The following is a 24,443-nucleotide window of genomic DNA, read 5'->3' as shown; positions in this document are numbered from 1 at the left end:
TCTAATTGCAGTGACATCGGTGAGGCGTGTAAGTGAGCTCCAAGTGCTTTCTGTGGAACATCCGTTCCTCACTTTCTTTCCTGCCTGAAGTGGTTACCGATTTGGATTCCAACCAATCCATCTCCTTGCCTGTCTTTTTTTTCCTAACCCGGCATCTGATGCCGCGAGTCTTGCACAACTTGTACGTCAGGCGAGCACTGAAGTTTTATCTAGACAGAACGAGTGAACTCAGCAGCTCCTCACAACTCTTGGTCACTTTCGGGGTCCCCAAAGGGAAAACTGGCTTCCAAGGCAATTATCTCCCGATCGTCCTGCACTTCAGAACCTTATACCTTCCAAGGACTTCAGTCCCCGAAAGGCATTCATGCTCATCTTGTACGTGGCAAAGCGGCTGCTATTGCCTTCCAAAAGTATGTTCCTTGGGAAATCATTGCCAAGGTGGCTACGTGGGCTTCCCCATCAGCTTTTTGAAAGTTATCCTGTAAGTTTGGCCAAGCTGTTCTTAAGAACTTGTTTCAGTAAAGGTGTTTTTTCCATCCACCCGAACTAACTGTGGTGCATGCCTGGGAGTTTCCCACAATTATGGAGGAAATGGGACGGGACGTAGGAGTATAACAAACTTACTCACCGTAGTGACTACCTTAGTCCCAGCCCATAGTCCCCTTTCCTCCATACGCCCGCCCGCCGTCCCCTCTAAAAAGTATCCTCTTTTATTGCTAAAATGGTCTCGGACCTGGCGCTAGAAACGGACTGAAGGGTCACGCGCGGGGTGGAGCTCAGGAAGGCAGGGTTGCGGTAGCCCGCGTAAAAATAAAAGGAAAAAAATTCAAATTTGTGATGCTTTTTACAAAAGTGCTCTGGCCTAGTCCCGAAGGACGGAATGTCCCACGAGTATGGAGGAAAGGGGACTAGGAGTAAGGTAGTCACTACAGTGAGTAACTCTTATATTTGAACACTGACTTTTCTTTGCATACCTATATTCCTTTTCACGTTTTTGTACATGGTATAGGGCAGGCATTCGGTTTTGTTAGTATAGGCTGTTTTGATTTGACGGACACAACTAGGACTGTTTTTTATAAATCATTTGATGGTCGGAACTACTCCATCCTAGTTATACGGCAAAGTAGGAGTTTCTCCAACCACTTTGAAACTTTAATAAAGGTTATACCTTTTTGTGTCTTCGTCCTAATGGTGATCCCATGCCTCCCTTACACCCTGTTCTTTTCAACATCTACATGACACCACTAATAAACCTCATCAAAAGGCATGGACTAACATGCTACAACAATGGAGACGATACACAAATCTTCAAATTCAGTGACACACAAGAATAGAACCCACCCGTAGGAGTTTGTCTCGAGGTGCTCTACCAATGGATGAACTTTAACAAACTCAAACAACTGAAATCTTGATTAGACCGGAAGACCAAAGGAACGACCAGCACATACCATGGCCAATAGATCTGGGACACAAACCAACACCATAAAAAAACTTGGAATCCTCATGGACAACGACTTAACAACCCAAGTGAATGCAATAATCTGAAAATGCATCTTCCTCCTACAAACGATAAAACGATCCTACCATTCCTCTTCTTAACACACAAAGCACTGGCAATCATATCCCTCATTATGTCCAGGATTGATTATGCCAACAGCATATACCTCGGAATGTTAGAACACCTAATGAGAAAACTACAACAAATACAAAACGAGGCAACCCTCCTCCTCAAACGCCACATAAGACTTCACGTCGTACCAGCGCTCAGGATGCAAAATTGGCTTGCGGTCAAAAAGAGAATCTCCTTCAAAGCCCTGCAAATAACGCACAGAGCAATACACGGCCAGGGAGCAGACTTTATCCAAAAGAAATTCTCCATCTACAAACCAGCTAGAACCCTGAGAACCTGCAACGACATCCCTCTTGAACCCAAATAGTAACGGGAGAACAAAATTGGGCGGCTCAGCATTCTCCTGCTTGGCTGCAAATCTATGGAACTTCATTCCGAGGGAAAATAGAACTGCGGAGGACCGTACAAAATTGAGGAAACTGCTGAAAACCTGGCTCTTCAACTCCGAACACAACAAAGCCGACTGAAAGACGTCCGCACAACTCCCGATCAACGAAGCACAGGTACAAAGATAAGTAACCAGGAAAAACAAGATTGAGGGATAGGACCAGAAAGAAGCACCCCACTTCCCGCCCAACGTAAAGCCCTGGAAAAGAGAGGGTGATAACCAGAAATGCTAGGGCCAGGGAAGTAGCCCAAGGAAATCCTAGGGATGGAAATGGGGAGGGGAAAGGAGGGTCACTCCCATGCATGCCACGAGTAAGGGCAACAAGAGGGAACGTGCCCAAACCCTAACTACAGACCTATTAGAACTTAACCCCCGAAAGGGAATCCAGTTAAAGAACTCCCTGCCGATCCCTCTCTGGGCTAGGTAAGGGCATCTAATCGGAAATAGGGGCTGCTCCAGAATTTGGGCAACAAAGTAGTGCAAGAACCCTTCACCCACAGGCTACATTACTGATGCAACTAAAAAGGGCACACGGAAGAGGGGAAAGATGCAACTAATAAACCGGAAAAGCTGAAGATCAGCCACGGCCTCCAACAACCCAAACTGTTAATCCTCTGCATACAGCTCGCATACTGCACTAAAATAACTCCTCAGCACAGCAAAACCACATACACACACCTATCAACACCGCAACAACAAGACATAGCACACACAACCTTGCACAGCACCACATGATGTCCCCCTCCCGAATCTCGCACCGAAGCTCTGTGAAATGTACATACGAACTGAAGCTGCCAACAGCACATCGCAGCTCCCTTGATCTCTCCTGCTCCTCCCACTAACCTACCTCCCTCCCCCTTATTTTCACAGAACCTCCAGAGTGCCGAGAGAGCACGCAAGTGGCACCTGTGCGCAGTATAAAAACCTTTAACATTAAGTCCTGGCAGGCGTTTACACCAGGTAAACTCAAATGTGTACAAGTTATAATTGAAAGAGAATCTCAAGGAAGATCCATGCCCTTGAAATTGTGAACTATAATAAATATGCAAGAGCCTGGCAGGGGAATATGCCAGGTGACTTGCAAGCATAGGACCTGCATCCAAGTTGTAATGCACTGAAAGGGAAATCCCTAGGAAGATTTATATGGGCTAAGGATTCTGAATCATATTGAAGGTGGAGAGAAACCTGGGGAAGGTAGCTATTTCACAGACAACTGTGAACGCTCTGTAAAACCATGGTGGCAACAGTAAAGACAGAAAAAAGTGATCACAGTTCAAGGGTGTTTATTAAACTGTGTAAATGGGTTGGAAAAATGCCTAATCTAAACCTTAATCTACGTTGGGAGCACTCTGCGACCATCAAATAATAAGGCAGTGCTAGTGGCGTCTTGTCAACAAAAAAAGGGCCTATGCTAAAATAATTGCCAAACCTTATTGCTAAGTACAAAGAGTGTGGGATAGCATTCGCAAGAAAATAAAGGGGTGTTCACAAATTATATGTCAGGATGGTATAGCCGGTGGTCTTCCTTCCCCACGTTTTGAACAGGGACAAGGTGGGACTCCTGAGAACAGCACCCTCTCGGGCTCTCCCAGTTCGGTTCCGTTCTGTTACAAGGATCTTTGGTGGTTAAGTCTCTCTTCTACAAAGTCTCTTGCCTCCAAGGAACTGATGTGTTCAAAATAGCAAAACAAAAAGTTCCTTTCCGTATGTACGTTGGGTGATATCTTTTCACCCTGGATCCCACTCTTCTGGTCCTTGCTCAGTCTCGAATTTTAGCCTCCCTCTGTCGGGTTCACTACAGCTCTTATTCAAAAGATTTCACCTGTTGCATTCTGAAGTCTGAATGTCTTTTAAACAATCCACTGTGTACCTCCCTCCGTCTGGGTCACTCTTGTCAACCCAGTGTTTATTGGGGCATCATGCTTCACCCCGTTCTGCAGGCATCCCTCATCCGGGTTCACGTTTGCCAGTCACACAGTTCCTTCTACTTTATCACGATACATGATTTGTTTCCCATTACTCGACTGTGCAGGGGGTTTTACTGGACCCCACTTATGACCACTTTGACCTTTTCCTTGCAAGTCTCCTATGGCCTTCTGGTATCAGTAGTTTCAACAAAAGGGGGCTCAGCCAGAGTCTTTCGAGTGAGCACCCACGTGGCGCCAGTGCCCTTTTCCCTGCGGTGCCAATAGTTCTTTGATTTACCTTTTTTTGCCATTTAAAACTTTTGCTTTAAAACTTTTGCTCAACAGTTCGGTTTCTTATCGGTTGTCCCTCCGACGCACCAGCTGTGATGAACTGCTTTGCTTTTCTTGTCTCTGGAGTCAAGGACGGTACCAGGGTAGCAGGCATCTCTCCCTGCTCTGTGTGCCGTTGACATCTTCTACAGCACATGTCGGCTATTGTTCGTGGTCTTCTGAGTCCTTTCAGGGTCCTTTCAGGGTAGGCTTTGCAGGTCTGGGTCAAAAAGGGCACTTCTCTCCTTGTCCCTTCGGTTCTCGCCACTGTTTGTCGCCTTTTGAATTTCTGTCCTGGAATAGCTGCCTTGTCGAACGGTTTGCCTTGCTCGTAGAGTGCTCTTGTGCTCCACCTTTTACCCCTATGGGGAAGGGAAAGGAATGTTGGGTGTTATTAATTGCCTGTCTCTGCCTGACTCCTTGTGTTGGGACATGTCAGGTAAACCGCTCTGGTGTTAGTCCGTTGTTGGTCTAAAAGTGTTTGTGTCGGAAAAGCGAGTGGGTAGAGTTTCTGAATATCCTACGTGGTAGGATGGGGAACAAGTGTTATAAGAAAGATGATGCTGCGTCTCACTGTCGATGTCCCACTCCCATTCCCCAGGGACTCCCCGTCCAGTTGATCCTCCCGCACTGGTCCATACCCAGGAACTGGATCCAATAGTGATGGCTGTGTCCTGGCCACCTGGATGACAGATCCACGGGGACTAGTCGGGGAGACACCTTGAGATTTCTTACTGCACCAAGAGAAGGGATTGATCCTCTTGGATTCTAAGGAACCTAACTAGTCATTGTTTGGACGTTTCATATTAGTAAAAGGAATCGGTGGAAGTGAGCCATTCCCTGAAACTGTGACTATTGTCCATTTGGTACATTTCTGCTTGGATTTATACCTTTTGTGTTGGATTTTAAATTTTTTGCTCTTTTGAGAGGCACTATCCTTTGCAGCTTAGTTAGTTTTTAAGAGTGTGAGGGACAGAATAGGAATTCAGACACAGGACCTATATTCTTTCTTGGGCATCTTGAAAAAAAGAACAGACACCTTAGTTTTTGGTTGAGGTTGGAAAAAGACTTCTAGATTAGGGACAATGAAGCATTTTCCCTTCCCCTTCTTGTTTGAATTAAGGTTTATTACCAAGAACCATGAGTCCTGTGTCCGCATCTCATTTCTGACTCTTAAAATGAATTACACCTATGCAGTCCCTTTACCCTCCCCAGGGGGTCTGGGCAAGTATGTTCTCACTGCGAGAGACTACCCCATTAGGGGACAAGTACTTGCGTTCCTGTAAGGAACTCCATAAGCCACACAGCCCATTAGCATTCATGGAACTAAGTGCTACAAAGACTACCTGTTTGGCTGAAGGTAATGCTGGAACCTAGCAGCATGAAGAATGAAATGAGGAATATCTATTTAAGAGGTCATGCATACTTAATTGGGACGAGTGAAGGAGGTTGGAGAAGCAGAGAGTATCCTTCGCCAGGGAAGTTTCCTGATGTGAGCACCCCTGGAGCAGGCAGACGAGAACTGCCGGCTCCAGAACTGTTGCAGAGCCCACGACTTTCAAAGAGCTTCTGAAAGCTAGAGTGAAACGCTGGAGACCCGGGGTATTCAACAACGGAAGAACCATTGTACTGCAGGAAAGCAGTGTCCTGTTGCAGGTGGTAGCCAGACCAAGTGTCTACTGTGGTGGGCAGGGCCCCCAACCAAATGCGCAGAGACCATCTGATGAGGTAACAAAGTGTGCGCAGCTTCCAAGTGGTAAAGCCATGTGTACGGTGTATGGGCAGCCCGGAATGGGAGACCAACGAGCATGCAGAATGATAGTCATTGGGAATGCAAGCAGTTTGCCAATCGCCCATTCTGCATATGACAGAAGGACAGCTGTAGACTAGGGCGCAACGAAGAGAAGGAAGGAGAAACCCAGTACTGGAGAAGAGCACCCGAGCGAGCGTAAGAGGCCACAACGTTCCCCATCCTGTAGAGAGGTAATGGGGAGAAGTTGGAGGTTGCTGGGACAACCGAAAACTCATCCTTGTATTCGCAAAGAGTTACTCAAAATAAATCTCTTATTGCAAGTGCATCAAGGTGAGAATAAGGGATTACATATACCTGGATGTGAAGCCTATAAAGGTTCTATTCCAGATCCTAACAAAGGAAAATACTATTTGAGCAACAAGATGCAAATATACAAAATGGACAGTCTGGTAACAGAAGAGGACTGACAAGTTTGTCAAGTACAGAAAGTGGCGATAAAGCTAGAATCCACAAATAGTGAAATATCAACTGGGCAGAAACCCCAACCAAGCTGGGAGAACCTAGAATCCACAAATAGTGAAATATCAAGTGGGCAGAAACCACAACCAAGCTGGGAGAGTCTGGATCAATAGACTGTGGGAGGTCTAAAACCGCCAACCAATAAGTGAGAAAGTATCCAGAGGAAGGTAGGTCTAAATAAGTAATTAAAGGAATATCAAATCAAAGATTGTTATAGAGGAATTTCAAGATAATTCAAGAAATAAATAACAACCAGACATATATTGATATAAAGAAGCCGTTGGAGATGACTGGTATACCCGGAGAATCAAGCCAATCTCCTGGAACTGTAAGGTTTGTTTCTTAGTGGTACGTTCAGGGTAGAAATAGATTTGGGTGAAGGGCTTCTTATTTAGGACTGCCTGACAAGAGACCAGCACCTTTAGTTGGTTTGGGTGTGTAGGGAAACGCCTTCAGAATAGGGAAAGCTAGGCCGTTCTCTTATTTAAATAAGTCATTTGGAAATGTCCTCCGCGTCAAGACTCCTTCAGACCCACCACAGTCCAGAGTCGGTTGTCCTAGGTATCCCAAGGAATTTTGGTAGCACCTTGTGTCTAGAGCTATTCTACAAGATGTTCTGAATTCTCAAGGGCTCCTTTGGGTTCTTCAAAATGCAAACCCAGAATGCAAAGTTCACATATAACATTAATGCTATCCTACTTATGGCGATGGTTGTATTTCCGAATTAACAATTGAATTCATCATTGCTGGATTACCAGTAATTGTTTAATTAGTCGCTTCTCTTATCCTTTTGTTAGACTAACGTTCCCCAATCCCCATCATTCAGAGCAATGTTTACTGTCCACAGGTGTACTGAGAACGGAACCTACTGCTGTCCATCCATCCATCCATCCATCCATCCATCCATCCATCCATCCATCCATCCATCCATCCATCCATCCATCCATCCATCCATCCATCCATCCATCCATCCATCCATCCATCCATCCATCCATCCATCCATCCATCCATCCATCCATCCATCCATCCATCCATCCATCCATCCATCCATCCATCCATCCATCCATCCATCCATCCATCCATCCATCCATCCATCCATCCATCCATCCATCCATCCATCCATCCATCCATCCATCCATCCATCCATCCATCCATCCATCCATCCATCCATCCATCCATCCATCCATCCATCCATCCATCCATCCATCCATCCATCCATCCATCCATCCATCCATCCATCCATCCATCCATCCATCCATCCATCCATCCATCCATCCATCCATCCATCCATCCATCCAGTGAAGTTTGGGAAAGCGCATAGGAAGCCCAACTCCTCTGTGGGTGCAGCATTCTGGTGCTCTAGTGTCTCCTCTGTTGGAACTGTTGACGCAAAACCAGCCTTGAGATGAGGCCCTTCAGTGACTGGAAATTGTTGAGCATAAATGACACATGCATGGGTTAATGCTGCCCATGTTCCTCTGAATCCGACAGATGCCCCGAATGATTTGGCATCAAATGCTCCCCCCTCTGCAGCCTCGGAGGATAACCTGTCTGAGCGCTGTACACATGATGAAATGCTGGCTGGATGGATGGTTGGATCCAGGACGACCAGGCAAAATGCATGGTGCATGGCTAAATACCGGATCCATAATGAGGGTCTGGTGAAAGCCAGTGACGCAGCACTAACTGGTGCTGGAGGAGTCGTAAAGGACTGCATATAATAGGAGTTTAGCAGACACCTGGTGCCAGCATATGAAGACACGTGTTGAAGAAAGGGGTGTGAGAAGGGAGTAGTTCTGCACCTTGGGATCAGATATGGATGTTGAGAATGTAGAGCTCCTGATTAAGAAAGTTATTCCAGTTAGAGCCCCTGATCCTGACGGCTCATCAAATATAGTTCTCAAGGGTAATTCTGCTTTGTGCAGACTATTTTAAAGATTCAGGACATGTCGCTGTGAGAAACCTGGGTATTTTCTCAGTAAGACCTCGAGAATCCTTTATTCAGGTGGCTAGGACATGGCCATCGTTGTTGGATCCAGTTCCTGGGGGACGATCACCTGGGTTGGGGGAACCCGGGTTCTGCTTGGGTGGGAGGGGTGGGGAAGATACCCCATGTGAGACACTGTATTGTGCCAGAGAAGGAGAGACGGCGAGATCATTTGAGGCTTTCATGGGCTGTATTGCATCAGCTTCCCCTCCTCCCGTTAGAGCTTGATGGCCCAGGTCCAACAACCCCTCTGTATGTAGTCAATACTGAAGGTCCCAAACATATTTACATCCAAAAACTATAACTCCCAGAATCCTTGTTTCGGAGGTCTCATTCAAATACTCCCTATCCGTCCTCTTTCTGTTTCTCCGATTATCATTTTCCTCATTCCCAACCGGATCAGACAAAACACTGCGATTCCGACAATCCCCTTTGTTCATGTTACAACCCCAGCTATTCCTTCTTAACCTGCAAACCCTACCAATCGTCCCTCTGTCATCTTCAAAATCCCACCGTATTAGGACAGAACAGTACCGTTCCCACCATCCCTTATGTGCTGTTCTTTATCCCGGTCATTCTCGTCCATTACACAAAACATCCTTATCCCGTTCCGTAGGATACTCGAACGCACCAGCCCCCCACCCTTCCTTACAATACGCATACTTTTTCACACCCAAGACAATGGACTAATGTAAAACCTATTTACCCGCTATGTCCCAATACAAGGGTCAGGCAAAGTCGGGCAATTGATCCAAAAACACCCACACCCGACAGCCCTTTACCTTCCCCATAGGCATAAACGGTGGATCCAGAGCACAGGACGGGCAAGAGAAGTACAGCAGACAGCACGATGAGACAGCTAGCACGCGGCAGTTCAAGAGAAGGAGAAGGGCGGCGGAAGTCGAGAGGGTGGTGAGGAGCCTTCGTGGAAGAGAGCCTAAGACCTCGAACAATAGCACATGTGGCCTGCAGAAGATGTCCATGGTACACGGGGCAAACCTATGTCGATTTAGCAGGAGCGAGGGAAGCTCCCGCGTCCGTGGTACCGGCCTTGACTCCAGAAAGGCAACAGCCAAGCGGTTCGACACAGCCGGTAAGTCGAGGTAAAACCGATGAGAACTGGGCTGTGATAAGTGAGAATGGCAAAGTGGCAAGTTTTGAACAAAAGCTGATGAACTTTGAACTGTTAAGTGTGAAGGGGAGACCAGCTAGAGTGAATATGGCACCACCTGGGTGCTAACTCTGGTCGAGGCTCCATATGAGAGAAACTACAAGTGCCAGAATGCTGTAGGAGGGATGGCGAAATAGGTCAAAGTGGTCATACAGAGGGTCAAGCAAACTCCCTGTACAATCGAAAGACTTTGATCCACAAGCACTGTGAAAGAAAGGGAAATGTATCCCAATGATATTGAAAATTAACAAGGGGGGTCCTGGGAGTCCATCTGCCAGACATTAGTCCTGGTTACGAGAGACTTACCCAGAGTCTTTAGGTCACTATCTTTCACAGAGAAGAAATATCCCAAACATATCAGTCTTTGTCCTGCCCTGGGGGCAGTCCTGCACTGAAATGCTAGGCAATTCTCTTCTGAACAAGAGTACCAACAGCAACCCCAGACACGTGTTTCAGTCTGGTTGGGCCTCATCAGTAGGGTGGAGCTGTGCCTTTATAAGAATAGTGAGCAAGGGGTCCACGTCTGGATTCCCCTAATAACTTAGAGTGGACATTTCTCCTCTGTGAAAGATAGTGTGCTAAAGAATCTGGGTAAGGCTCTCACAACCAGTACTAATGTCTGGCAGAGAGACTCCCAGGACCCCCCTCATTAATTCCCAATGATATTGGACAAATGTGAAGAGCTCGACTGAGGGAGATCCAGGGGTGAAGTTATCGCCCAAAGTTTTTTGTTAAAGGAACTGGTATATTGTGATAAACAATTGAGAAGGGTTGTCGCCCAGAAGAGGACCCAAGGGTGAAGTCATCACCCAGTGGACATTGGAACAAACTTTCATTTGGTTAAAGGAACTTTTTTTGTTGTTGTTTGAACATGTCAGTTCCTCGAAGGCAAGAGACTTTCAAGTGAAATGAGACTTGGCCGTCGACGAACCTGATAAAAGCTTGAGGGTTAAAAGCTGAACTCTTGTGCTGGGAAAGCACAAGTGTGTCCTGAGAGCTGCCATTGGAACTGTCTGGTGCTGGAGAAGCCCGAGACTAAACTGTGCTTAAAGGTCCCATCTTACCCTGTATCCAAAACGTGGGGAAGGGAGACCTACGCTACTGCATCCTGACATATTATTTGAGAACACTACTTTTTATTTTTATTTTCTTGCGAGCTATCCCACACCCCTTTTTGTATTAGTTGTGAGGTTTTGGCAATAGGTGTCTTAGTGTAGGTACTTTTTTATTTTGACACAACGCCACTAGGACTGCCTTATTATAATTTGATGGTTGACACTTTCTCTGATCTTAGGTTTAGTTTAAATTAGGCATTTTTCCAGCCTGCACACACCATTCATTGTTGCATAAACACCCTTGAACTTACTTGTCTGTCTTGCTGGTTGTCACCACGAGTTTCTCAGTCACCCACCAACTACCATCCAATTGCATTTTTGGACGTGGCAAGCAAAATTGTATCATCTATCTTACTGATGTGATATCCCTGAATGACTGGTCCATTAAGACCGCTAGGGTGCAGGCTTTCGAAAGGGCCTGGGCGCCAAACTCCACACATTTCTGTTATCACTCTTGTTGAAGTCTTCTTGGCCAGACCATTGACCGCTTTATCTAGCATTTATAGATCCTACATCAGCTTTTGACAGAGTGAACAGAAATCTTTTAAGCGACAAACAGAAGAATTGCAAGATCCCCAAACACTTATTTGAAATTCTGGTCTCCATTTATTCTGATACTGCAATGAGAGTGCGGCTGGATGCTGCGTGGCCACATGTCGGGCTGTGAATGTACAGGGAACTCTGACACTCTTTAATCTGTATATGGTAATCCTGGAGGTGTACCTTTTTTTTTTACACAGGTGAGAGCCTACTGTGAGGGGTCAGAAATGTGAGGCAGCCAGCTTTATGAAGGTTTTCCAAAATATCCCATTTTATTAACTCAAAAGGTTGGATAAACGCCTCGCTATCCCTACTTTGACGAGGATTTCCCTGCCTAAAATAATCCTTTTCTTAGAGTATTTCCTTTAGTTTATGTCCCTCGCACTTGAACATATACGAATTTAAGGTAATATTATGCAGTTCAGCAGCAACAAACATGTTAAATTCACATCATAACAGCTGTTTCTTCTAATCTGGGTGAATTCCCCTTCCCCAGATTTCAGCAGGATTATGTTCAACAGTTCCGTAATGGTTGAGGAAATACTGTATTATAACAAAGTTGCACTTCAGTTCTATTTTGGTTCCAACTTGATAACCCAAAGTTCCAACTTGTTTGCTGAACCCTTGTGAACTATTGGCTGAAAAGTGTTCTTTTCACTTGTCCCATGTTTTTAAAACTACTTTTGTTGACCAAATCAGAATATTTCCTTACTTAATTTGTTTCAACAAAAAGATATTTGTCCTGATTTTTCTGAACCAGTTCACAGAACCACATGTTGACAATATTATTTCTGCGGCAGTTCATACAACATTTAATTCAATGTGATTAATTTGTCACGATGATTCTTTGTTAATCCACAAATAAACACGTTAGGGGTTTTTCAACTTCTTTCACTGTCACTTTAACTACACCACGGTACTTCAGTGGCTTCCACCGGGTCTACTCGCCTGCCCGTCCTACTACAACAAAGTTCTCTGTTCTGGTGTACTCTTTTGCCAGGCCAGAATTAACTGCTACTTGCAAGTACTTCTATGGTAAAGGTTATATCCAAGCATATTAGCGATGTCTTTTGCTCCACATCAAATATAAGAAGCTCTTCAAGGGCAATGAGAACCTCACTGGTGCTGTTTGCTACACCTATGTGATTGCCACACTGTAAGTTATTCACCACTCCCTCTGAATCGCTTCTCTCCGTGACTTTGCCATTGCTTTTCCCCTTCAGCATCAACCAACTGCGGATTAGGATTCTGTTTCACTTTCACACTACTTTGGCTTTGGCAATGTGGGGTTTAACCTCTTTTTCTTGGGACCTCCATAGTTTTTACCAACCCAGAAACTCTTAACTTCCTTCTTTTGGCTTTGCCAATTCTGGTTCTGTCTTAATTTCCTGGGTACGTTTCTCTTTTGGAATTGGCAATAATGGCTTATCTTCTCTCCTGTGGATATTGCCGCTTTTTGGTGCTACCTCTTATGCGCAACCAGGCAAGGGAGGAGCTGGGGGACAGGGGAGACCAAAGGCAGAGAGAAGGAAGAGAAAAGGAAGGTCTTGAGAAGCTTCCGGAACTCGACGAGTTCGGCTCAAGGTGGAGAGGCAGAGAAGCCGTTGCGGAGGAAAGAGATCTACCATCCAATCTCTGCTTTGAAAATCATCACGCCTGCAGCGATCGGGAAGTGGACATGCAGAGGGCTATTGAAGGAAGGTACTTGGGAAGAGAGCGTTGGAGATGGCTGCCCCGGCCCCAGAAAGCCTTCTGGACGAGGCAGAGGGTCTTGAACTTGATCCTTGCAGCCACCGAGAGCCAGTGGAAGGATTTCAGAGCTAGAGAGATTATCCTGGGTTTGCAGCCAAAGATAAGTCTTGTGGGCCTGTTAGGATTAGTTGTAGATGGGGAAACCGTTGAGTTGGGGGTGATTGAGAGGCTGTTGCAGTAATCAAGCCTAGACAATCAAGGCTCTGGAGACACTGTGCTTCTGGGAGAGGGTCAGAAAATGAGGAATACCTCTAAGGAGGTGCAGCTGGAAATGGGACTTTCTGGCAATGTCCATGATGTGGACAGAATGGAGTCAATGATGACCCTTTAAGTTTTTTGGCCCCCTATTAGGCAAGATTGTATACAGTACCCTTTGGGTGTACTACAATAACCTTGACCTCTTGGCACTAGGGAGCCAACCTTTTGGTATAAGTCTGAACTACACAGATTGGTAGTGTGGGCGAACAGCCAGGCTGATCTCAAGAGGGGTCTGTGAGCAGTAAGGTTGCGAGACAGTTTCATAATAGTTATCCAAATAAACACTTACACTCGAGGTTTCTTGATAAAACAATCCTTTTTTATTTCAGTCAGTTGTAAAGCCTTCTTCAGAAGGGAGCAAAATATGTAACACTTATATATACTTCAAAACACACTACATTTTTCTAAATCCGATGACACCCATTGGGGGTGGCGCACACACTTCCTACACCCGCAGGTGACTTAAATAGTTAGGACACTGTGGACATTGATTCATCACTGGTATATTTAGAGCAATACTGAGGCAAGCAACACATCCCAAAGCACAAAGTCAGAGGTAAAGAGCAGTCTCTCAGGGAGCCAGGACAGCCAATGTTAATTGCACAATGTCAATGGGAGCTGAAGATCTTTGCAGGTATGTAAAAAGCTGTAGAAAATAGTTGTAGAAAATACAACACTTGAAGGGCTACACGCTGGGAGGCTTGTGTGAGGGGCAAAGCTTTAGCAACTCTGCAAGGTAACCAAGACGGGTCTCGATTGAGAGCGAGTAATGATGCACAGCAAGAGGTACGTTCTCTTTGACCTTACAGTACCTCTGGCTAGAAGAAATGGTTCCAGCTGGCGTCTGTTGCTGTACAGCTCTGCAGATCCTGTTCTTGAGCCTCAGTCGTGGGGACAAGAGGGAGGACGTCTCAGGACTCCTGCTCTGCAATGGGACGGTCTGCGGCAGCAATGGGCAAACTTCAATTCAGCGGTCCTGCAATGTTTCAGCTCCTCGCATCTGACAGCAAATAGAAACACCGCGATTCTCGGATACCACTTCAGACTTTCCTTGCTTCTGGGGTTCAGCACCCTGTTGAGGTGGCAATGGCTTTGTTAGTCCTGCATCAGGGAAGTGCAGAGGATATTCCTATTACTCGGGTCCGACTACTGCACACAATCTGATGTTCCTCTCCCTGGCTCTTCCGGTTCCAGCAGCAACTGCTGTGGAAGTGCAACCAGCTTCGAGAGGATGTCCAGACGAGCTTACTTTGGAGTTGATTCATCCCACCAACTCAAAGGGAGAAGAAGTCCTTGCAGAGCTTCTCTAGCCAAGCAAATTCAGAGCTTCAACACAGAAGTGGGGCTTCACCGGGCAAACCAACGGTCCAGGAGTTGCAGCAGGCGTCTCTTCAAAGTTGTTATTCGGATTCCTTTGTCCATTAGTCGACACTGCCTTCATAGCCAAAAAGCCTCACCTTTTATGCAAGTTTCACCCATTCATTTCAGCCTAGCTGTCAATCACACAGCAGGGTGACTGTCCTTGCCGGAATGCCAGCCGGCCAATCCCCTTTGGGTGCATTACTGTAACCAAGGGGATTAAGCACAGGGAGTTTCGGGCACCTCCCTCACTGGCCCTGCCAGACATACTGGTGCCATAGGCGGGCTTCACTGTGAATCCTGCCAAGTACAATACGAACAAAGAGACCAAACCTGGTTTGGCCCGCAGAGTAAATCTAAAGGACTTTTCCAACAGAAAATGGCAAAAAAATAAGAGCAGGGCCACTTTGACGAAATGGGCAGCCATGGGAGCCTTACTGTGGCTTTGAACGCAGCCCACGGTAAAAACACACAATGGTAGTAAAAAGTAAACCACTGCCACCAGCCATTACCGTAGATGGGGTAACCTAAAAATGTTACATGAGAAACTAGACAAAGGGGATACTAAGTAACCCCTCCAGCACCCTATGGTAAGGCAGTGTGTGCTGGGTGTAGAAAGTTACAAAATGTAAGTAGTCAATTTCACTTCACTGTTCTTGGGAACAGTAGTTTCACCAAGAGAAAGTATTTAAACTTTTGGGAAATCCAAGAGACTCCGTTGTGCCACTGCATCGAAGGGGCTGTGCGACACAATGTAAAGATGATGCCTATGGAGTTTGTCAGACTCAAGTTGAAAAGAACACAGAAATTAAATCACATTAAAAGAAAATGTCCTAAAGTTCAGCAAAAGAGCTGGGGTCTGTAAGGTAGAAGGTAATTAGCACATTGCTGAGAATTCTCCCTAACACTTGCATCACCCCCCCTACCCTTTACCCCCCCGACTAATTTAATCCACTCCTGGTGAATTACCTTACTCCAGTCGGTCATACTTTCTGGAGAGGCAATCAGCATTTTGGTGATTGCATCCTGACCTATGTTCTACAGTAAGATCAAACACCTGGAGGCTGGGATGAGGGTCGTGGTGTCAGTTACATCCGACCTGGGGCCATTCGGGGCAGGGGAGCGATGAGCTTCCAGTATTTGTATGTCAGATCGGCCCTGGCCGGGTTCGTTCGTTTGAGGACACTCTATTCCAGGGAACCTATTTTTGCCAAACAGGTGGTTATTTGGGTTTCAGTAGGTGGCGTCCCCTCTTTACAGCTCATGATCAGGAGTTTACGTGCAGCAAAAATTAATGCGTTCAAGGTTTTGCATGCTTGGGGATCTAGATGCCACTCTTTATAGCTGCCCCCCAGTATCAGCTCCTCCGGGGTGTGTGGGATGTTCGTATTCGGAATGAGAGAGGTTACCAGCTTATGCACCATGTTTCAGTAGGGTGTCGGTTTGGGGCAAGGCCAGAGCATATGGCCAATAGAGGCTATCTCCCCACAACCGCGCCAACAGCTGGGGGATGTTAGCAGACCCATTTTGTACAATTTTGATGGAGTGTAGTACATACATTGGACAATTTTGTACTGAATTTCCCTGTTCTTTAGGTTCATTGTTGTCCCTGGGATGGCTGCGAAGATCTGGTATACATCTCCGGTTTCAATCGGGGTCTTCAGGTCTAGTGACCATGCTTCCGCTAGGGTAGAGGTTCTCCCCACATTATTTGGGACGACCATGGTGTAGAAAGTTCGGAGTCGTGGCTGGAGTCCTAGCTTACAAGGGGCAAGGGTTGCTCGTCTAGAGAGCTTAGTGGGTTTGGATATTGCTGCTCGGATAGTGCTACATAGGAACCAGTGCCCTTTATGCAAGGATAGTGACCGCGGCCGCTAATGAGGTTTGAACTGTCGGGTCGTCCCATATGTCCTGTATTTTGATTTGCTCTCATGTGATATTCTGTAATGGATGTAGTGTTGGTGTACGCTCTAGTGTGAGTAGGCCTTTGATCGACATCCACGTGGGTGCTGCTTTGGTGTCTATGCCCTGTTGGGCACTAAGCCTGTGCCACTGGGTAACTGTCGGTCCCACTACTGGGTGCGTTATTATTGTAGCGCACCCAAAGGGTACTGCATATGATCTTGCCTATCACCCGCCAAGAGGGCGAGGGCAGATGGCCCAGGGAGTCCGGCCAGAATGAGCGGGGGGGGGGAAAGGCAGGAGCAGGGGGTCCCAATGAGAAGATCTGTCTTACTAGCATTAAGGCAGAGATCATTAGAGGCGCACAATGCTTGAATAGAGGATAGACTGCGAATGAGCAAGGAGGAGGCGGCCGAGGGGAGCCTGAAAGAGAGTTGTGCGTCATCAGCATAACACAGTTAGAGGAAAAGGTAGAGATCAGGAGGGCCAGAGGGACCATATGGACATTAAAAAACTAGGGGCAGCTGATAGACGCCTGGGAAATGCCACATCTGGAGAGTGTTGTGGTGGAGAGGAAGGACCCAAGTTCAACCTGGGAAGAACGGTCCAAGAGCAGGAGGACCGCCATGCCAGAGCCTGATCCATGACGCCCAGGGTATCGTGGAGATGAGTGATCATGATGTTGCGGTTCAGTGTCAAAAGCAGAGGGACGGTCTAGGAGAATGAGGACTGAGGGAGTGTTAGTCTAGGTTAGAGGTATCTTCACAGGTGTTCAGGAGAACAGTTTCCATGCCTTTGGCTGCTCTGAAGCCAGACTGATGGTCATGGAGACAACCAACAGCTTCGGTGTGGAGGTTTAGCTGGGAGATAACTGCTGAGTTTGCCCAGAAAAGGAGTGATGGTGATCAGGCGATACTTTGCCAGAATGGAGGGATCGGATGCAGTCTTTTTAGAAGGGGTGGGGGCACACAAGGGAACGCTTCAGAGTAGAAGGGGAAACTCCAGTGGCGAAAGAGCGGTTGCAGAGATTGGCCAAGGCGGGAGCGAGAGAACCAATGTGGTCCTTGATAGTTCTGGAGGGGCACGGGGTCACCTGTTTGGACAAGATTTTCATAGACCAGACTTGTCTGGAAACCTCATCAGGTGTGACAGGATGGAGGAGAGGAGAAGGCAAAGGAATGCCGGGGGGAGGTAGAGGGTGGGAGGGGAGAAGAGGCGAGCGGGGACCGGATGTTCTGGGTTTTAGTGGTGAATGAGAGGCCATGGCCGAGCAAAGAGCTGGGGTATGTGTGGAAGAGGAAGATGCTGCAATAGGATTAGCCAGCTCCTTGCAGATTGGGAATAGTTTTGCCATATTGGAGGACGCTGAGATGCAGGCATGAATATAGACCGTCTTTTTAGAGAGAATGGACAGTCTGTATTGCCTTTCGAGTAGGTAACAGGCCAGTTTGTCCGAGGGTGTACCTGAAGCTTCCCTTTTCTGTTCAGCCGCTCTACACTTATGTTTCAGAGCGACCAGAAAGGAGCCATACCAAGAGTTGAACTTTTTGGCAGGCTTCATGTGTATTCTCATGACAGGGGCAAGGATGTCCAGAGTGTTGGAGGTAGAAAAGTGAAGGTTGGAAAGTGCTTTGTCAGGATGGTAGTCAGCCGCAGGAGTAGGAGGCGAACAGGTAGTGGAGTCAAAGGTGTCCACTGACGCTCGCTTCATTGGTCTGATGACCACAAACGTAGGTGGCAGTGCAGGATGGTCATTTGCCAAAGGGACCAAGCGCTATAAGAGAGAAGAAATAAGAAAGTGGTTAGTCAAGGCGAGAGGAGTAATGAGAGGATTAGACTGGGTCGGATGTCCGAAGTTGTGAGCATCAAACGTATGCCAGGCAGAGTGAGTCGGACCAGAGGGTAGAATGGAGAGGAATAGAGTTGCAGAGGATGCGGAAAAGCCCTGAGGAGTCTGGAGAGCCCGTGTGGATGTTGAGATCCCCAAGGAGGAGAAGCTGAGAGGTAGAGGAGAGAAGTGAGGTCAGCCCAATCAGTAAGGAAGAGGGTGGCTTGGCCTGTTGGCCCATAGGTGAGCCTGCCGACCAGGCCTTCAAAGGAGAGGAGTAGGTTTCAGTGGGGATGACGGAGGCAGGAATCCACTCAAGAATGATGAGGGCCACTCCGCCTCTGGGCCTTTTGGGCCTGGACTCGAAGAGAATCTTGTAGCCCTCAGGAGTGTCAAAACTCGTGACCAAGCTGGCCTTGAACCATGTCTAGGTAAAGCAAGCATATCAAGACCCAGGAGTTCAAGGAGATGGCAAATGGCATATGTCATAGAAGTGTTTGACATCAGAGCAAGAGTTGAGTAGCGTTGTGGAGTAGGTTTAGGTTATCACTTTTGAAAGACTTCCGGGGAGGGGTATAGTGGAGAGGTACCCAGCAGAAGTGGCAGAGGAGCGTGAGAGTGAAGTGAGGCAGAGGAGAAGCCAAAGAGGTAGATGATTGCGAGGTAGCAAGCCAGGTGGAGGCCAAAGGTGGCAAGGGAGCCAGGAGAGAGGCAGCTGGCACGGGAGCCAAGGAGGGAGAAGGCAGAGGAGCCCGGTTGATAGGAGGTGGAGGAGGAGCCAGAGAAGTGGTACCAGCAAATACCCCTCCACCCATCACCCCCCGCACCCCTATGGAGTCATATGGGATGGGTAATTCCAGCAGACCAAATGCCAGTAACAGTAATGTACCAGCAGGATACCACCACACATGTAATGAGGCCCCTGATCTTGTGTCTATATTGTGCTTCAACTGGGTACAGAGTTATTTATTCGGATTTGTAGAGCGCACGTCAGCCCGTGGGCATAGTGGCGCTTCTTACAGACATATCTTACTTGCATATACACAAGTAATACATAATTTACAGGAGCAGGTATGACATTTGTACAAATTTACAGTGCAGTATATTTACATAGGTTAGCGAGTGTCACATATTATTGTGCAAGGAAGGAGGTCTTAAGTTTCCTATGAAAAATCGGGAGTGAGTTCTCCGCTCTAATGTCCGCAGGTAGAGCGTTCCAGGACTTGGCAGCAATGTAGGGGAAGCTTAGGCCACCGGCTTTGGCTTTTTTGATGCGTGGGATATGGAGTAAGTTGGTGTATTGCGTCCTGGTGGGACATGAGGAGGAGGGTTTGGAGATGGTCTCCGATAGGTAGGACGGGGCGGAAAGAGGCATTTGTGTGCGAGGATTTTGAGTGTGATCCGCTCTTTGACCGGGAGCTATTGGGCTGAGTGTCAAGCCTGGGAGATATGCTCTCTTCTTGGGATGCTAAGAGCAGCCCAGAGAGCATTGTTCTGTGTGACTTGTAGTCTGTTAAGGATTTTTGCCGATGTGCCTGCTAGGAGGGCATTGCAATAGTCCAGCTTGGCTCCAATGGTTGCTCTGGCTATTGAAAGGCAGTTAGGTTTTGAGAGTTATGGCTTGATGGCGTTTATAAGTTTGGTGGTATGCGCAGATGAGGAAGTGATTGCGCTGACTTGTCTGGTCATTGATAGTGAGGAGTCTAGGTATACTCCCAATGTCTTGACAGCTGTGGATACGGGGATGATGGAATTGTCAATGGAGAAGTTGGCGTACAGTTTGTCCAGTTTGTCTAGGGCGCTCTGTTGACCTAGTATCATGATCTCAGTCTTGTCTCCATTAAGGCAGAGGCCATTAACTGCCATCCAAGCCTGGATGATGGAGTAGATCGTGTGGAGTGCCTTGGTGTCTTCGTGGTATGATCCTGAGAGGTAGAAGTACTTGTGTGTCGTCCGCGTAGTTCGTGTACGTGATACCATGTGAGTCGAGTTTGTCAAAGAGAGGCTTAGTGAACAAGTTGTATAGTGTGGGTGCAGTGCAGGATCCTTGAGGGACCCCACAATGGATTGTAGTGGGTGTGGCGTTAGCAGTGTCCGAGAAGACTTTCATGGCTCTTCCCTCGAGGAAGGAGGTGATCCAGAGAGCTGATTCTTTAGAGAAATTGGCTGAGTGTGAGGTGAGGGTCTTGTGATCAACCAGATTGAATGCGGCTGAGAGGTCTAGGAGGAGCAATAGGGCTGGCTTGCCCTTCTCCATGATTTGGGTGATCTGACTCTTTAGATCCACCAGGGCTGTTTCGGTGCCGTGTCCTTTGCGGAAGCCTGATTGCCTGGTCCCTAGGATGGAGTGGGTTTCCAGAAAGTGTTGGATTTGGCAGTGTGCGGCTTTGTCCAATAATTTCAGGAGGAATGGCAATGTAGTTATCGGTCTGTAGTTGTTGGGTTGAAGGGGGTCGAGGTTAGGTTTTTTTAGGAGGGGGCGGACCCAGGCCTCTTTGAGGCTAGCTGGGATAATACCTGCTTTAAAGGACGCATTGATGAAAGTCGTAAAGAGCGACGCAAAGCAGTCTGCGCAGTCTTTGATGAGCTTGGGCAGGCATATATTGCCTTAACAAGGGGAGGGTCTGAAATTTTTTAGTAAGTTGATAACCTCTGGTTCAGTGACGTCCCTGAAGGAGAAGTCAGGTATGCTGGGCTTAGACGAGGCGGGTGTGCAGTTGGTAGGCTTGGTTCCTGTCTGTTGAGGTAATGCTTTGCAATGGCCTTTGATTTTCTTTTGGAGAAGGTCAATTTTGTGTAGCATGGCAGCCTGGATACTAGCACACCAAGCTTCATCTTTGATTATTTCATCAGGTGTATTGGAGGGGGAGATGAGCTCTTTAAAAATTTGTAGAGTGCGATTTGGCATTAGAGATTTGTGTGTTGAAGGCATTGGCTTTGGCAGCGGTGATGGCAGTTTTGTATTGGTGGGAGATTAAGTTGAATTTGTTTTTGGCACTGCTGCTGGGGTTGGTTTGCCCGTCTTTTAGTGATATTCTTTTGCAGAAGCGCATTGAGTGCAGTTCTTCAGTGAACCAAGAGTTGGTATGTAGTGATTTCTTTTCTTTTTTCCATTTGAGTGGTGCTATTTCATTAATAGCTTTAGTTATGACATCTTTGTAGATGTCTGCTAGGATATTGGGGTCATTAGCAAAAGGGGGTGCTAGTTCGGGGGTGTTGAGGTAAGGGCGCAGGTTATCCTCTTTAAGCTGTTTGGAGCTTCTGACTTGTGCAGTGATAGCAAGGGTCAGAGTTTTGTGGTTTTTAGTGATGGGAACAGAGAATTCGATACAGTTGTGGTCGGTCCAGGGCAGTGAGGTGTTAGAGGTGATAGTAGCGAGGCAATTATGGTCCGTGATCCAATCTAGAATGCGGCCTTTGGAGTGAGTTGGACTTTCTACTTTCTGGGTGAAGCCTAAGTCACTAAGTTCCTTGGTGAGGGTGACCACGGATTTGTCTTTAGCATCATTGAATCCCAGATTGAGGTCTCCTAGTAGAAGGGTTTTAGTGGAGCTTTTCATATTATTACTGAGAATGTGGATGATGTTTTCCTGAGAGTCTAGGGTAAGGCCTGGGGGACGGTATAGTAAGTGAATATTGATGGTACTGTTGGGTGACGGTGTGAGTTTGGCCGAGACGAGGTCAGAGTTGCTGGTCGAGGAGTGACTGACAAATCGGAGCTGGAGGTTCTCCTTGTAGAGGAATGCTGCTCTGCCTCCTATTCGTTCAGGTCTGTCTTGTCTGAGTATGGTGAAGCCTGGTGGTAGTGCAATGTCGGAGCCTGATGCTTCATGTAACCATGTTTCTGTAATGGCTAATATGTCAATGTTGTTGGTTAAGAGGTCGTGAATATCTGATGCATGAGCTGGGAGGGAGCAGACATTGAGGAGGGCACATTTGATGTGAGGTGTGTGTAGTTTGTTAGTGGAGGCGTGGGTGTCGGATGTGTCTAACATGTTATGTGTGGTGACATTGTGGGGTATGGTTTGGTTAGTGGGTGGTTGTTTGTAGGTATGTGGAAGTTCAGTGCAAGGGATGTGTTTGGAGGTGGTGTGGGAGCTCAATCTATGGTTTGTGTTCTATGGGAGGGGGTTGTGTGCTGATTTCTGCAGTCAGTGTGCGAGCTCTAAGTCTTTCTAGTCTATACATTATTGTGATGTACGGGGGCAGGGGGTGCGTCTGTGAGAGGTGACTGTGTTTTTGAGTTATCCAGGGCAGTGGGTTGAGTGGGATTGGGGAAGGGGCTTTGTGGAGTGGGTGTGATAGGGCGGAGTGAGGTGTAAAGTTGGAGGGCAGCGAGTATTGCAAGGAGAGTGAGCAGTGTGGTGGTAGCAGCGGGGTGTTTGCAGGAAGCTATGGGCATGATTGTATACTGGGAGGGCTGTGGGTAGTGGTAGGCACAGTCAAATTGGGTTGGGTGGCCCCAGCCAGTGGCGGCAGGAACAGATTGGTTCAGAGTGGGCTAAAAGGCATGCGAAGGTACAGAGTTGGTCCTGACGATGGACACATTGTCCGAAATGCATTGGCCACACACTCTGCCTCTGAAGTACTAAATAAGAAGCACTGAAAATAAGACGAGCCACATTTCACTGTTGATATCAATGTTGCTTTATAGCTATATTTGTTTTTGAATAATTACTATTTAATAAAACTGTAGTATTCACTACTGGGGTGCAGCCGAATACTTGTGGGGGAATTCCCCCAGTCCCTTCATATGCTTTCTATGCGAGTATAACCATACACAATTTTCCAGTTAGGTAGTAGAACTGACGACTTCACATTTTTATTTATCTGCTAACAGTTTTTTTTTTTCTCCATCTAGCCAGCAACCTGGTTCAGGAGTAGCGTATACTCATCCGACCACAGTTGCTAGCTACACTGTTCATCAGGCTCCAGTAGCTGCTCACACCGTTACCGCAGCCTATGCTCCAGCAGCAGCTACAGTGGCTGTAGCCAGACCTGCTCCAGTCGCAGTTGCAGCTGCTGCTTCTGCTGCCTATGGAGGATATCCTGCAACTCACACAGCAGCAGATTATGGCTACACCCAACGACAAGAAGTGCCTCCTCCCCCACCTCCAGTCACAACACAGAACTACCAGGTAAGGAAACATCATTCATAGCTAGAACTGCTTATAGTTACAAATAATTGACAATGGCCCTCATTACAACCCCGGCAGTAGCCATGCCGGTAAAAACGGCAGGCTGCCGCCTGAGTTTTATTTTTTCCCCCGATACATGGCTTTAGGGAATCACTGGAGCATTGCAGCCCCGGCAATCCGTGAAGTCAGGCACTGGAAAATGTAACCCCCCCCCCCCCCCCCAATTCCCATTTGAGTCCCATAGGACTCATTGGGAATGGGGAGGACGGAAGCACCGGCATCGTGTGCAACATTGCCAGTGCTTCCGTCAGTCTGCGAGCGGGTGCCGTTCCACCCGCCAGGTCAGACCTGGCTCGTGGGAGGACATCCAGCTCGCACTTGTACTCTGCCGGTCTGTTAACAACAGTGCCAGTGATCCTACTCACACCGTTGTTAGCAGACCGTTAGGGTCGTAATGAGGCCCAATATTTTCATTAATGTTTACTGCTTAATGACAGTGACCATACTTTTAGTTCAAGGATAGCTAGTTAACTTGTATTTCTTGCAGGCTTAAAGTTTCATTTTTGATTTTTAAATTTGTATTACAAATGATGACATGCATACTGAAAATCAGATGCCCTATATACTGAACATAATATTCAGGTTAAACCTGATCTTTTATTTGTTTGCTTTCAAACGTTGAAATAGAATTTCGCTTAAGACAGTTGCATAATATGCATGGAATTCCCCCTTTTATGAGATATATAAATGTTTTAAAGTGTTTATATAAAGATGTCATTTTTATAACTGATATTTCTATCTTTGGAATCCTTTTTAATGATAAGGTTACTTGAGTTGAGCATTTTTTAAATCAAGGTGAAACTGGA

General features: G+C 46.9%; 1 protein-coding gene across 3 annotated transcripts in view; it reads left to right on the top strand.

Moving 5' to 3' along the window:
* The window catches only part of ZFR (zinc finger RNA binding protein), a 1,119,848-nt gene that overhangs the window by 266,329 nt on the left and 829,076 nt on the right, over nt 1–24,443 (top strand). For all 3 annotated transcript variants that reach the window (XM_069627081.1, XM_069627082.1, XM_069627083.1), the window contains one exon: nt 23,301–23,577. In XM_069627081.1, coding sequence (XP_069483182.1) covers nt 23,301–23,577 — 277 coding nt within the window. The remainder of the gene's footprint in view (nt 1–23,300; nt 23,578–24,443) is intronic.

This window comes from Ambystoma mexicanum, chromosome 6p (genome assembly GCF_040938575.1).
Source record: "Ambystoma mexicanum isolate Mex_15411 chromosome 6p, UKY_AmexF1_1, whole genome shotgun sequence".
Lineage (NCBI taxonomy): Eukaryota > Metazoa > Chordata > Amphibia > Caudata > Ambystomatidae > Ambystoma > Ambystoma mexicanum.
Note: the sequence above shows the minus strand (reverse complement) of the source record. Positions and strands in the feature narration are given on the sequence as shown.